This window comes from Molothrus ater, chromosome 4 (genome assembly GCF_012460135.2).
Source record: "Molothrus ater isolate BHLD 08-10-18 breed brown headed cowbird chromosome 4, BPBGC_Mater_1.1, whole genome shotgun sequence".
In the NCBI taxonomy this organism is placed as follows: domain Eukaryota; kingdom Metazoa; phylum Chordata; class Aves; order Passeriformes; family Icteridae; genus Molothrus; species Molothrus ater.
Window position 1 is genome coordinate 71,105,197 of NC_050481.2, and position 14,347 is coordinate 71,119,543.

General features: G+C 48.0%; 1 protein-coding gene across 2 annotated transcripts; it reads right to left on the reverse strand.

Moving 5' to 3' along the window:
* Positions 1–1,311: 1,311 nt before the first annotated feature.
* ZNF638 (zinc finger protein 638) lies at positions 1,312–13,220 on the reverse strand. Of its 2 annotated transcripts, none has more exons than XM_036382637.2 (8): positions 13,077–13,220; positions 9,328–9,377; positions 6,578–7,802; positions 6,084–6,149; positions 3,718–4,585; positions 3,424–3,513; positions 1,925–2,043; positions 1,312–1,591 (listed from the first exon to the last, which is right to left on the reverse strand). In XM_036382637.2, exons 1-8 carry the CDS (start codon positions 13,161–13,163, stop codon positions 1,538–1,540), a joined length of 2,559 nt encoding a protein of 852 aa, XP_036238530.1. In that variant the 5' UTR covers positions 13,164–13,220; the 3' UTR covers positions 1,312–1,537. The 2 variants fall into 2 exon arrangements, with proteins under 2 accessions (XP_036238530.1, XP_036238528.1); XM_036382635.2 differs by having other exon boundaries at positions 3,424–3,516.
* Between the last annotated feature and the right edge of the window lie 1,127 nt (positions 13,221–14,347).

Consider the following 14,347-nt stretch of genomic DNA (forward strand, 5'->3'; position numbering starts at 1 on the left):
TGGAGGAATCCATCAACCACAAGATGCCGCACATGGAAGAATTAATCAATCATGAGATGTCCCAAATGGAAGGATCCATCAACCATGAGACATCTCACATGGAAGAATTCACCAACCACAAGATGTCCCAAAAGGAAGAATCCATCAACCAAGACCCGTGCCAAGGAAAAGCCAAGAGACACCAAGAACGGCACCAAGGGAAAGTCGATGGATACAAAACTCTGTCCCAATGGGAGGACTTAATCCACCAGGAGATGTCCCAGATGGAAGAATTCATCAACCACGAGATGTCCCAGATGGAAGAATTCACTGATGAAGAGACCCATGCCAAGGGGACACCGAGAGACCCCCAGAGCAGTGTCACAGGAATGTCAAGGGACACGAAATTCTGTCCCAGCGGGAAGACTTTGCCAACCAAGAGATGTCCCAGTGGGAAAGACTTTCTTGACCAGGAGCTGTGCCCAGGGTCAGCCAACAGAGCAGGGGGCACATCCCCACCGCCACCATCGGTGCCAGGGCCAGCGCCCTCCAGCCCTGCCCGTCCTGACCTCCAGGGCCTTTCCCACACGGAGCCTGGCACTGATCCCACCTTAGAGAAGTTCAGCATTCCCAGGGAGTTTAATCCGAGTTTCCCCTTCTGACTCACCTGGCTGAAATCCACGGGGAGAAATGGTTCCCATGTGCTCCCCAAAAAGGCAGGGGGTGCCCGTCCACGAGCAAAGGAATTAAAGGAATTAAAGGAATTCCCGAATTCCTGCGGCTCTGTTGGCTGCTAACGAGCCCCAGGAGGGGTTCAGTGCTCCAGGGTTGTCCCCAAGTTTGGAATGTCACCATGGAACTGAGGGGGCTGGGGGCAGGTTGGGTGGAGGGCAGGGACTCATGGAATTGTTTGGGTTGGGAAAAACCCTCTGAGACCATCGAGTCCGGGTTTGCCAAGGCCACCACTGACCGTGTCCCCAAGTGCCACATGCCCAGGGCTGGTAAATCCCCCCAGGGATGGGCACTGCACCCCTGCCAGGGCCGGACAGCCCTTTCCAAGGAGGAATTTTTCCAATATCCCACCTGGCCCAGCCTGAGGCTGTTCCCGGGGACCAGATCCCAACTCCTGGCTCCAAGAATCCAGGGAGTTGTGCAGAGCCTGAAGGTCCCCCCTGATCCCCCTTTTCTCCAGGCTGAGACCCTTTCCCAGCTCCCTCAGCTGCTCCTGGAGCTCCAGACCCTTCCCTTGACTCTCTCCATGGATCCCCTGGATCGCCAGTGTCACCCAGAGTCACCAAACCCCAAGGAATGACCCCAAACTCGAGCCCTGGGGTAACTATACAGTAAGAACATTTATTTCCTGGAGACACCTGGAACAGTCTCTCCCACGTCGGATGATCGGAGACACAATTCCAACCCTCTCCTGCTGCTTTGGGTTTGGTCTGTTCCCAGCTCCGATTTTTTACACCGTGGATGCTCCTTCCCGCCCCCGAATGACAAAGGAAATCCGAACACACAGAACTGACTGGCCCCGAAGTGTGGTTCCTGGGAAGCTCCATCACCTGGAACTCGGCTCCTCCCCGCCGCTTTCCTGCTGCTTGGCCATGAATTTCTGTGGAGAAGGGAGAAGAGATGGTGCTGCAGGGATATTCCGGGGTTATCCCCTAAAACCTGGGCCAGGAACACCCGGGCCAGGTTTAATCAGCTCCTCCCATGGCCAAGGTGGGATTTGTCCCATAAAAACCCCCAAATTCCGCATGGGAAGCTCCTGAGGGGAACGTAACCAAATCTCAGGGGTCAGGATCCCCCACAATCTGGGCATGGAATAAAAATATTCCATATTCCCACTGCATTCCCAAACTCCATCACACGTGAACTCCCAGGGAATTCTCGGCACCCCTGAATCCAAGGATTTGGGGGGATATTCCCGTTTTTCTGGTGGTACCTCCATGTTCTGCCGGTGCAGGGGGGTCCTGCAGTGGTTGATCATGGAGGGTTCGTCGGCGTAGAAGAGGGAGCAAATCTGGCAGAAGAATCCGGCCTTTGGGACCAGGATGTCCAGAGCTGAGGATACACCACAGTCACCACACACAGCTCCCAGAAATATTCCAACCCCACCTTTCCTTTAGCCAAATCTGGGGAATAATCTGTGATTCCTCAGGGGGAAATTGCAGATCTTTAACATTCCTAAAAAATCAGGTTTTTCACCCAAGCTGGTCCCTGCCACACTTCAATCCACAGGTCATCTCCAGTTCCAATATACACACCATTTCCTGGGAATAAAGCAACCAATCTCGTGGAAGTTGGAGCAGTTCCTGAAGGACTGGCCCCATGGAAAAGTGACCCATGTTGGAGCAACCTATTCCTGAAGGACTGACCCCATGGAAAAGTGACCCACCTTCCTGAAGGATTAATCCCAGGGAAGAGTGACCCACACTGAAGCAGTTCCTGAAAAACTGACCCCATGGAAGTTGGAGCAGTTCCTGAAGAACTGATCCCATGGAAAAGTGATCCACGTTGGAGCAGCCTGTTCCTGAAGGATTGACCCCATGGAAGTTGGAACAATTCCTGAAGGAAAGACTCCATGGAAAAATGACTCATGTTGGAGCAGCTCCTGAAGGACTGACCCCATGGAAGTTGGACCAGTTCCTGAAGAACTGAGCCCACAGAAATCGGAACAATTCCTGAAGGACTGAGCCCATGGAAAAGTGACCCATGTTGGAGCAGCCTGTTCCTGAAGGATTGATTGATCCCATGGAAGAATGACCCACACTGGAGCAGTTCCTGAAGGAAAGACTCCATGGAAAAGTGACCTGTGCTGGAGCAGTTCCTAAAGAACTGACCCCATGGAAGTGGGAGCAGTTCCTGAAGGACTGATTCCATGGAAATTCAGGAAGTTCCTGAAGGACTGACCCCACAGAAGCTGGAGCAGCTCCTGAAGGATTGATCCCATGGAAAAAGGGACCCACACTAGAGCAGCTCCTGAAGGAAAGACTCCATGGAAGTGACTCATGTTGGAGCAGTTCCTGAAGGACTGACCCCATGGAAGCTGGAACAATTCCTGACCTCATGGAATTCACTACATCCCTACACCCTCATTTCACAGCCCTGGCAGCAATTCCCTCCTTTCCAGACACTGAATGTTGGGAATAAAACTCGCCAGAGGATGGGAACCCTCAGGAGACACCACACTGCACCCCACTAATAATCAATAATTCCACCTGGATTTGGAAATTTCCAGAAAAAAACTCTCCATGAGAGGCTTCTGAGTTTAACCAACTAGTTAAACGTGGATTTGGAAGAGCCAAGAAAAACCATGGATTCTGGGCCCTGACTTTGAGGTTCTCTGTGGTGGTGAGGCACAGGAGGAGTTTTCAAACGGGCAGGACAGAATCTTCCAGCCAGGAAAACCTGGAGCATTTCAGGGGATTCCTTTGGATTTACCTTTGGGAGTGCTCTGCGTCTTGGGGACACCTGGAAAAGTCGTTTTCTTCGGCTGAGACTTTGGTTCTGCATCTTCTGATCCCAGCTGAGCTGCTGGAGACAGAAATGCATGTTGGGATGGAATCATGGAATCGTGGAGTGATGGAATGGAATCATGGAACAGAACCATGGAGCGATGGAATGGAACCATGGAATGGTTTGGCTCGGGAGGCACCTAAGAGACATGGACAGGGACACCTTCCACCAGCCCAGCTGGCTCCAAGCCTCGTCCAAGCCGGCCTTGATGTTCCTCACCTTTTGGCTTGGAGATTTCAGCCATTTCATCCTCTGGATTTGTATCTCCTAGAATTCCCATTTCTTCTGGTCCTGCAACAGCAACAATATCTTCGTCATCTTCATCCTCGGGTGGGTTCTTCCCTGGGAAAGTGTTTTCTTCTTCCTCATCGCCGACTTCGTCGACTGTAACAAAGTTTAGTTCCTCTTTGAGGTGATTGAAGTCGGCCAGGAAATCATCCTCATCCTCGTTAACCTCATCCAGAGTCACCAGAGGATTGTCCTCGTTGTCCTCCTGGATCTCATCCACGGTCACCAAGGCGTTGGGATCATCGGGCACCTGGGAGGCCGCGCCATCCCCGGGATTGGTTTTCCCCTCCTCGGCGGCGCTCAGCTCCGTGGGCTCGTTGAGGGGCAGCTCCTCCACCTCCCCAATCTCATCCACGGTCACCAAGGGCTCGGCCTTCAGATCCCGCTCCTCAAATTCCGCCCGGGGCCCATTCCCGTGGGAGCCCGGCTCCTCCTGCTCCGAGATCTCATCCAGCGTCAGCAGCGCCTGCGGATCCTTCACCGCTTCCGACAGCTCCTCCTCTTCCACCACCTCATCCACCACCACCAGGCCCTGGGGGTCGACGCCCGGCAGCGGCACCGGGGCGTCCTCCTCCTCCTCCCCGATCTCATCCAAGGTGACAAAGGACAGCTCACCTTCGGCTCCGCAACTCTTCCCTTTCCTCTTCTTGGGCGCCGGCTCCGAAGGGTTGGCTTTGGGGGCTTCTTTTCTCTTCCCCCTCGGGGGGTTCCGCCGCGGCATCACCGGAGACTCGGATTCCTCCAGCACCTCGTCCACCGTGACAAACTCGTCCAGGTTAAACGGGAAGAGCTCTTCCTCCTGGGAATGGAATATTCAACTGTCATCTCCAGCAGGATCCAAAAAATAACCCCAAATTGTATTTGAGAGTGAAAAAACAAAAAAAAAAAAATTGGTCAGGGCTTAAATTGCAGCTTAAACCTGAGTTAATTTAAATTAATGACTCAGAAATTCAACATTTCTGAGTCATTAATTTAAATTAACTCAGGTTTAATCTCGTCCACCATGATGAACTGATCCAGGTTAAACAGGAAGAGCTCTTCCTCCTGGGAATGGAATAGTTAACTGTCATCTCCAGGAGGAACATCCACACATGCTGGATCCAAAAAATAACCCCAAATTTAATTTGAGTGGAAAAAAAAAAAAAAAAGTGGTCAGGGCTTAAATTGCAGCTTAAACCTGAGTTAATTTAAATTAATGACTCAGAAATTCAACATTTCTGAGTAATTAATTTAAATTAACTCAGGTTTAGTTCAGGAAGCCAAAGTCCTTTGCAAAAATCGCAGCGGATCAATAGGGCATAAAATTCCATGGGTAAAATTCAATGGATGAAATTCGGCGGATAAAAATCAAAGGATAAAATCCAGTGGGATAAAGGTCAATGGACAAAATTCAGCGGATAAAATACAACTGATAAAATTCAGTGGATAAAATTAAAGGGACAAAATTAAGTGGATAAAATCCAGCGGAAAAAGTTCAAGGGACAAAATTCAACGGATGAAATTCAGTGGATGAAATTCAGTGGAGAAAGGCCAAAGGATAAAATTGAAGGGATAAAATATAGTACATAAAATTCAGTGGATAAAACTGAACGGACAAAATTTAGTGGATAAAATTCAGTGGATAAAGTTCAACAGATAAAATCCAATGGATAAAATTCAATGGATGAAATTCAATGGAAAAAAATCAATGGATGAAATTCAGTGGAGAAAGGTCAATGAATAAAATTGAAGGGATAAAATTTAGTGGATAAAATTCAGTGGATAAAGTTCAACAGATGAAATTCCTGCCAATTCAAAGTTCTGGCTCCAAAGGAACGGGTGCTCCACCCCAAATGATGACTCTGATTTCTTCCATGCAGAATTCTGAATTTTTGTTACTTTTTCTGCCAAAATATTCCATCCTACCCTCACATTTTCATGGATATTTAACACAAACTGGGAAACTGGGATTTGGGGATGGATTTACGGGATCTGACCCCAGCTGGGGTTTCCTGGTGGCCCCAGCTCCGTGAGCCTGGAAATAGGGACTGGAGAGATCCAAAGGGAATGGATCCAAAGGGATTCCAGCACCCCAGAGCCCGTGGGATCCATGGACACCAGAAGGAAAAGGGGCAGGAATTTGGCGATCTCATTTTGGGAAGAGGGGAAAGATTCCTGAGAGCAGGAACATCCTGGAATCCTGGAATGGTTTGGGTTGGAGAAGACCTTAAATCCCAACCAATCCCACCCCCTGGAACATCAGAAGTCCCCATTTCCATACACTCCATCCTTTTAATCCCACGGTTTTCCATCCTTACCTCCTTCTGTTTTCCAGTGCTGCCAGTGCCGCTTTTCCAAGCTGCAGCACCGCCCCCACCAGGAGCCTGGAAAATGGGACAAAAAATTGCATGAAATCCCAGGAAATCCCAATCCTCACCGAGCACAGCTTTGTTAGGACCAAAGAGCTGCTCTGGGATGTCTTCATGGCTCCAGGTATTTGCCACCAACAGTTGACACCTGGCTCAGGAGCCCCTTTTCCATCTGTGCAGGGCTTGGAAAAGCCAATTCCACCTCCCCAGAGGACACGGGCTTTATTCCCACTTGGAGCTGCTCCAAGGAATTCAGTTTGGATTCACTTCCAAAACAACTTCCATAGGATTTTCCAACCAGTTCCGCCCTCGTGGTGCAGCTAAAAGGAACAGGCTGCCCAGCAGCTCCTCTGGCGGCCCCAGGATTTATGGAGAAGGGATGATCCCAGAAACCCAGAGTGGGAGAAGCCCAGGGAACGCCTGGGCATTCCTGCCCTCCTCACCTGATTCCCACCAGGATTTTCCTTCTTGCCAGATGTTCCGCTCTCTCCCGGCTGGCTCTGCTTTGAACTTGCCCGAGATTCCAGCTGGGAATCCTTTTCCTGCTGGGATGAGCTCTTCCCACCGTCTCCCTGTGCGTCCACTCCGGAATTTCCATTCCCTTTCCACTGGCTGTTCCCAGCTCCTGGCTGAGCCACGGTTTTGGGTGGGATTTTCTTCTCCAGCCCCGCTTTGGGGGGGATTTTCTGCTCTCCAGCTCTTCCCAGGGAAGGCTCGGTGATCCTGACGGGAATTTTCTGCTTCAGGATGTCCGGGACAGACACCACTGCCTTCAAAAGCGTTTTCCCAATGCAAGATTCCTTCAGGGACGCAGCGGGATTTACCGGAGCTGCCGCGCGGTTTTCTTCAGATTTTGCAGCTCCCATCCCTTTATTTTGTGGGATTTTAACCGAACTTCCCCCGTGCATCTCACCAACAGCATTCCCAGAGTTCTCCCCACCCTTGGATGATGTTTTTCCAGGTGTTTTCTCCAGCTCTGTCCCAGCCTTGCCCCCAGTCTTCCCCGGATTTTCCCCGATTTTGAGCACGGATTCCTCCGCTGTCGCCTCTCTCTCTGCTCCAGCCGCATCCAGTTTTTTCCCTGGAGCATCCAGAGTTTTTGGGACAGCTTTCCTCTCCGTGGACGTTTCCTGGTTGCTTTTCCCAGCCTCGGGAACGGGAGTTTTTTCCGGAGCAGGCGGCTCCGTGCTGGGCTGGGTGACACCGGGCGACACCGTGGGAGCCTCCTCCGAGCTCGGGGACATTCCAGGGATGGCTCCTGGCGTTCCTCCAGCTGCTGGGGTGGCCTTGCTAGATGATTCCAGAGGCTCCACGGCGGGAGCAGAGGGTTCCTCACCCTCCTTTTGGATTTCCAGCTCCGGCTCATCCTGAGATTTGTCCGTCCCCGCTCCGGAAAGTGGCGCCGGTTTCTCCTCCAACCTCGCTCCGGGCGATTTGCTGCCAGCAGGATCCACAGGAATTCCAGGATCCGACCCCTCCACATCCATCCTTGCAGGAGATTCCCTCGCTGCTCCTCCTGCCTGCGACTCAGGAATCTCCAGTTGTCCCGCTGGAATCTCCTCCGGGACATTTGGGGTGGGAATTTGGCCTTTCCTGGCCTCTCCTGATGGATTCCCAGCTGGTTTTTGCACCGTTCCCGATCCCTCTGGAATTTTTTTCAAGCCAGAGCTAAAAGCATTTAAAAGAAACAAAAATCAAACCATGGGGAGAGAATTCCAGAAGTCTCAGAAAGCTCTGGATGCCACCGGTGGGAGTTTTCCTGGAGCATGAGGAAATGGGACTGGGAATTCTGCGGGAAAAGGCGACACTTGAGGTGAAAAATTCACATTTTGGAGACCTCAGGTCTCAGAAAATTTCCATCCCACAGAGGGAAAATTGGGACTACCCCACCAAAAGGCAGCTCCTGGATAAGAGCATTAGAGGAGCTTTGCTCTGTCTGCAGTTCCCAATCCCCAGAGAGCAGGTCTGGATTTGGGATTGGATTTGGGATCAGGTTTTGGTTTGGGTTTAAAATCCCTGTTTTCCATGGAGAACCCTCTGGGATAACACAGCCCAAGGTGCCACAGGATGGAGCTTTCCAGGGAATTCCAAAGACTTCACTGAAGGAAAGAATCCCACAGCATGAGCTTGGGAAGTGCTGGAATTAGGGATGGCTGGGCCTGGAGCACCCATTCCAGCAGAATTCCAGCAGGGAATTTCTGCTCCAAAACCTGGAAAAAATCAGGATTATCCAGGAGAGCGGGATTTGGGATCCTCCAAAGGGATTTTCCCATCAATTCAACATTTCTGGCTGTGCTCAGTTTGTTTTCTACTGGGATTCATGGAAAACTCCTGGGATTCATGGAAAACTTCCCCCTGGATTCATAGAAAACACAGCCTGGGAAAGGCAGAGTCCAGGAGCTGAGTTTAATTAATTAAAGCTTCATAGAAATAATTACTAATTAACAATTAAAATAATAATTCTGGTCTTTTCTGCTCCCTATGAAATGAAATAATTTTGTGTAAAATGTGTGGAACAGGAAAAATGTCCATTTTCCAACTTTCCAGGAGCTGGGATTAATGAAAAAGTCACATTTTAATTTTAATTTTAATTTTAAATCCCACTAGTCTGGAATCAAGAAGTGGCTGTGAGGAAGAGATTCCCGTTAATTTGGGAATTAATGCTCCCAAAATTCAGCAGTTTCATGGAATGATAAGGAAAGAAACGAGATCTGGGAATACAGAGCTTTTCCATAACAGAATTCCTTAAATTTGAGAATGATCCTTACACAATTTGGGGGTTATAACAACAAAACTCATCCAAAAATCCGAGTTGGAATCACAGGAAAAAGGGATCGAAGCCATATTTAACAAAAATTCCTAAAAATTTCTGGGAATTCAGCAGTTGGGAAAAGGCATTGCAGAGGCAGGGATAGAGGGAAGAGCTGCAGGATGGAATGAAAGCAACAGGAGGAGCCAGGACCTGAGCAGGGGAAAAAAAACAAGGAAAAACTCCACAGAAATTGGGATTTCACGCCATTTTTCCATGATTTTTTTAATGAATCCCAAATATTTTGTCTCTGCAGGACATGGTCTGGGAAGGAGGAGCAGCAGGGCACAGCTGGAGGGAGGCTCAGCAATCCCTAATCGTGGATGAACATTCCAAGAGAGAAAAGAAATGGATAAATTTCCCAAAAATCCTTGCAGGCTGTACCTTCCTTTGCTCCCGTCCTCTCTCTTCACTTCCTTTTTCCCGGTTTCTGCCTGAAAAACAAAAATCCCAATCCCTGAGGGTGAAATCCCAGCCCTGAAGAAAATATCCCAACCCTGAGGGAAAAATCACGATCCCGAGGGAAATGCTACCCTCGAGGAAAAAAATCCCAAACTCTGAGGTAAATTCCATCCTTGAAGGAAATCTCAAACTGTGAGGGGAAAATCCCAAACCCTGAAGGGAAAATTCCAATTCTGAAGGGGAAAATCCCAATCTGAGGGGGAAATCTCAATCCTGAAGGAAAAATCCCAATCCTAAGGGAAAAATTCCATCCTTGAAGAAAACCCCAACATTGAGAGGAAAATCCCAACCCCTGAGGGGAAAATCCCAATCTGAGGGAAGAACTCCAACTCTGAGAGAAAAATCCCAAACCTGATGGGGAAAATCCCAACCTGAGGGGGAAATCTCAATCCTGAGGGGAAAATCCCAACCTTGAGGGAAAAACATCATCTTTGAAGAGAACAATCCCAATCTCTGAGGGAAATCCCAGACCTGAAGGAAAAATCAACAACCCTAACAGGAAAACCTCAATCCTGAGAGAAAAATCCAACCCTGAGGAAAAAATCCCATCCTTGAAGGAAAAAAATACCAATCCCTAAGGAAAAATCACGATCCTGAGGGAAAAAAATACCATCCTTAAGGGAAAAACCTAAATCCTCAGGGAAAAATCCCAATCCTGAGGGAAAAGTCCCAATCCTGAGGAAAAATCCCAGCCCTGAGGCCGAAAATCGTGGCACTGAGGGAAATCCCATTCTTGAGGGAAAAAATCCCAATCCTGAGGGAAAAAGTTCCCAAACCTAAGGGAAAATTCCAACCCTGAGGGAAAATTCTGACCCGGGGGGGGGGGGGAAATCCCAACCCTGAGAGGAAATCCCAATCCTGAGGGAAAAATTCCAATCCTGAGGGGAAAATTCCAATCCTGAGGGGAAAAATCCCAACCCTGAGGGAAAAAATCCCAACCCTGAGGGAAAATCCCAGCCCTGAGGCAGAAAATCGTGGCACTGAGGGAAATCCCAACCTAGAGGTAAAATTCCCAGTCCTGAGGGTAAAATCCTATCCTTGAGGGAAAAATCCCAATCCTGAGGGAAATCCCATTCTTGAGGGAAAAAATCCCAAACTCTGAGGGAAAAATCCCAACCCTGAGGCAAAAATCAGGCTCTGAGGGAAAAAATTCCAACCCTGAGAGAAAATCCTGGCCCAGAGGGAAATCCCATTCTTGAGGGAAAAAATCCCAAATCCTGAGGGAAAAAGTTCCCAAACCTAAGGGAAAATTCCAACCCTGAGGGAAAATTCTGACCCGGGGGAGAAAAATCCCAACCCTGAGAGGAAATCCCAATCCTGAGGGGAAAATTCCAGTCCTGAGGGGAAAATTCCAACCCTGAGGGAAAAAAATTCTGACTGTGAGGGAAATCCCATCCTTCAGGGAAAAAATTCCAAATCCTGAGGGAAAAATCCAAATCCTGAAGGAAGATCCTGACCCTGGAGGGGGGGGGGGCGGAAATCCCAACCCTGAGGGAAAATTCCAACCCTGAGGCAGAAAATCATGACCCTGAGGGAAATCCCAACCTAGAGGTAAAATTCCCAACCCTGAGGGTAAAATCCTATCCTTGAGGGAAAAATCCCAAACCTGAGAGGAAATCCCATTCTTGAGGGAAAAAATCCCAAATCCTGAGGGAAAAAGTTCCCAAACCTAAGGGAAAATTCCAACCCTGAGGGAAAATTCTGACCCAGGGGAGACAAATCCCAACCCTGAGAGGAAATCCCAATCCTGAGGGAAAAATTCCAATCCTGAGGGGGAAATTCCAACCCTGAGGGAAAAAAATTCTGACTGTGAGGGAAATCCCATCCTTCAGGGAAAAAATCCCAACCCTGAGAGGAAATCCCAGCCCTGAGGGGAAAATTCCAACCCTGAGGAAAAAATACCATCCTTGAAGGAAAAAAACCTGAACCATAAGGAAAAATCCCAATCCTGAGGGAAATCCCAACCTTGAAGGGAAAACTCCCAAACTCTGAGGGAAAAATCCCAACCCTGAGGGAAAATCCCAGCCCTGAGGCAGAAAATCTTGGCCCTGAGGGAAATCCCAACCTAGAGGTAAAATTCCCAGTCCTGAGGGTAAAATCCCATCCTTGAGGGAAAAAATCCCAAATCCTGAGGGAAAAAGTTCCCAAACCTAAGGGAAAATTCCAACCCTGAGGGAAAATTCTGACCCAGGGGAGACAAATCCCAACCCTGAGAGGAAATCCCAATCCTGAGGGAAAAATTCCAATCCTGAGGGGGAAATTCCAATCCTGAGGGGAAAAATCCCAACCCTGAGGGAAAAAATCCCAACCCTGAGGAAAAATCCCAGCCCTGAGGCAGAAAATCGTGGCACTGAGGGAAATCCCAACCTAGAGGTAAAATTCCCAGTCCTGAGGGTAAAATCCTATCCTTGAAGGAAAAATCCCAATCCTGAGGGAAATCCCATCCTTGAGGGAAAAAATCCCAAACTCTGAGGGAAAAATCCCAACCCTGAGGCAAAAATCAGGCTCTGAGGGAAAAAATTCCAACCCTGAGTGAAAATCCTGGCCCAGAGGGAAATCCCATCCTTGAGGGAGAAAATCCCAAATCCTGAGGGAAAAAGTTCCCAAACCTAAGGGAAAATTCCAACCCTGAGGGAAAATCCTGACCCGGGGCGGGGGGGGAAATCCCAACCCTGAGAGGAAATCCCAATCATGAGGGGAAAATTCCAACCCTGAGGGAAAAAAAATTGTGACTGTGAGGGAAATCCCATCCTTGAGGGAAAAAATCCCAAACCCTGAGGGAAAATCCTGACCCTGAGGGAAAAATTCCAATCCTGAGGGAAAAAAATTCTGACTGTGAAGGAAATCCCATCCTTCAGGGAAAAAATTCCAAACCCTGAGGGAAAAATCCAAATCCTGAGGGAAGATCCTGACCCTGGGGGGGGCGGAAATCCCAACCCTGAGGGAAAATTCCAACCCTGAGGCAGAAAATCATGACCCTGAGGGAAATCCCAACCTAGAGATAAAATTCCCAACCCTGAGGGTAAAATCCTATCCTTGAGGGAAAAATCCCAAACCTGAGAGGAAATCCCATCCTTGAGGGAAAAAGTCCTAAATCCTGAGGGAAAAAGTCCCAAACCTAAGGGAAAATTCCAACCCTGAGGGAAAATCCTGACCTGGGGGGGGGAAAAATCCCAACCCTGAGAGGAAATCCCAATCATGAGGGAAAATTCCAATCCTGAGGGGGAAATTCCAACCCTAAGGGAAAAAAATTGTGACTGTGAGGGAAATCCCATATTTGAGGGGAAAAATCCCAAACTCTGAGGGAAAAATCCCAACCCTGAGGGAAAATCCTGACCCTGAGGGAAAAATTCCAATCCTGAGGGGAAAATTCCAACCCTGAGGGAAAAAAATTCTGACTGTGAGGGAAATCCCATCCTTGAGGGAAAATATCCCAACCCTGAGAGGAAATCCCAATCCTGAGGGGAAAATTCCAGTCCTGATGGGAAAATTCCAACCCTGAGGGAAAAAAAAATCCCAAACCCTGAGGGAAAATTCCAACCGTGAGGGAAAATCTTGGCCCTGAGGGGGAAAATCCCAACCGTGACGGAAATCCCATCCTGCAGCTCTTTGCAGGAACATTCTCCCATGCCCAAAAAAAAGCCGGATGGTGGAAAATAGGGAATTTTTACCTCAGGAATGTCTCCGTGGGAGGACAAGGAGCAGGTGAGTGTGTGCTCTCCTATGGAATAAGGATACTGCTGCAGGAAGCTGTGCATGGAGCGCGCGGATTTGGGGCTGTCCAGGTGCAGGATGGCCTGAGGGAAAAAAATCCTGGTAATTCCTTAACTTATGGATAAAATGAGAATTCTTAAACCTGCTGGAACGCCTTGGTTTTCCCCCGCCATTTTTTAAGCATAAAAAGGGTTAAAAGTCACTTTAAAATGGGTCTTAAAGGTGGAACTAACTTGGGGTTTTTGGGATTTAAAAGATATTTTTCCTGGATTTAGTGATTTTCAAAATAGTTTCTGGGGTTTTGGGGGGATATGTCTTGGATTTTTTGGGATTTAAAAAATACATCCTTGGATTTTTAGGATTTAAAAAACATTTTCAATGGATTTAAAGGGCATTTTCCTTGGATTTTAAAGAATATTTCCATGGGTCTCTTATTTTTGTTTTTGGGACTTGAAAAACATTTTCTTGGTTTTTCTGTGATTCAAAGGATATTTTCCTTGTTTTTCTTGGGATTTAAAAACATTTTCCTCAGTGTTTTTTTTTTCTTATTTAAAGACCATTTCCTTGTTATTTTGAGATCTAAAACATAAAGAATCCCACAAAAACCTCAGCAATTCTGCCATTCCCATTCTTTCCAATTCCCAAAAACTCCCAACCCCCTCACCCCCAAGTCCCCAAAATTCCCCCAAAAATCCACCAAAAACTCCCCAAAAATTAAAAAAAAATCCCCCAGATCCACCAAAAACTCCCCCCCCAAAAATCCCCCTGAAATTAGAAAGTCCCCCCAAAATTAAAAAAATCTCCCAAAAATCACAAGAAATCCCCCCAAAAAATCAACAACAACAACAACAACAAAAAATCCCCCAACATTTCCACAAAAATGCCCCAAAATTAAAAAATAATTCTGACATAATCCCCCAAAATTCCCAAATCAATTCCCAAATAAATCTACCAAAAATCTCCCAAAAATTTCAAAAAGATCTCCAAAAATTCCCCAAAAATCCCAAAGGAAAAGAGAAAAGGGAGGAAGGGGCAGAAAGGAGGGAAAAAGGGAAAGAAGGAAGGGGAAAAGAAGGAAATGGGGGAAAGGGGAAAAAGGGAAGGGGAAAAGGGGGAATAAAGTGTGAAAGAGGAAACAGGGGCAAAAAGTAGAAAAAAGGAAAGGATGGGAAAAGGAAGGGGGAAAAGGAAAAAATGGGAATAAGGAGAAAAAAAAATCCTCCAAAAA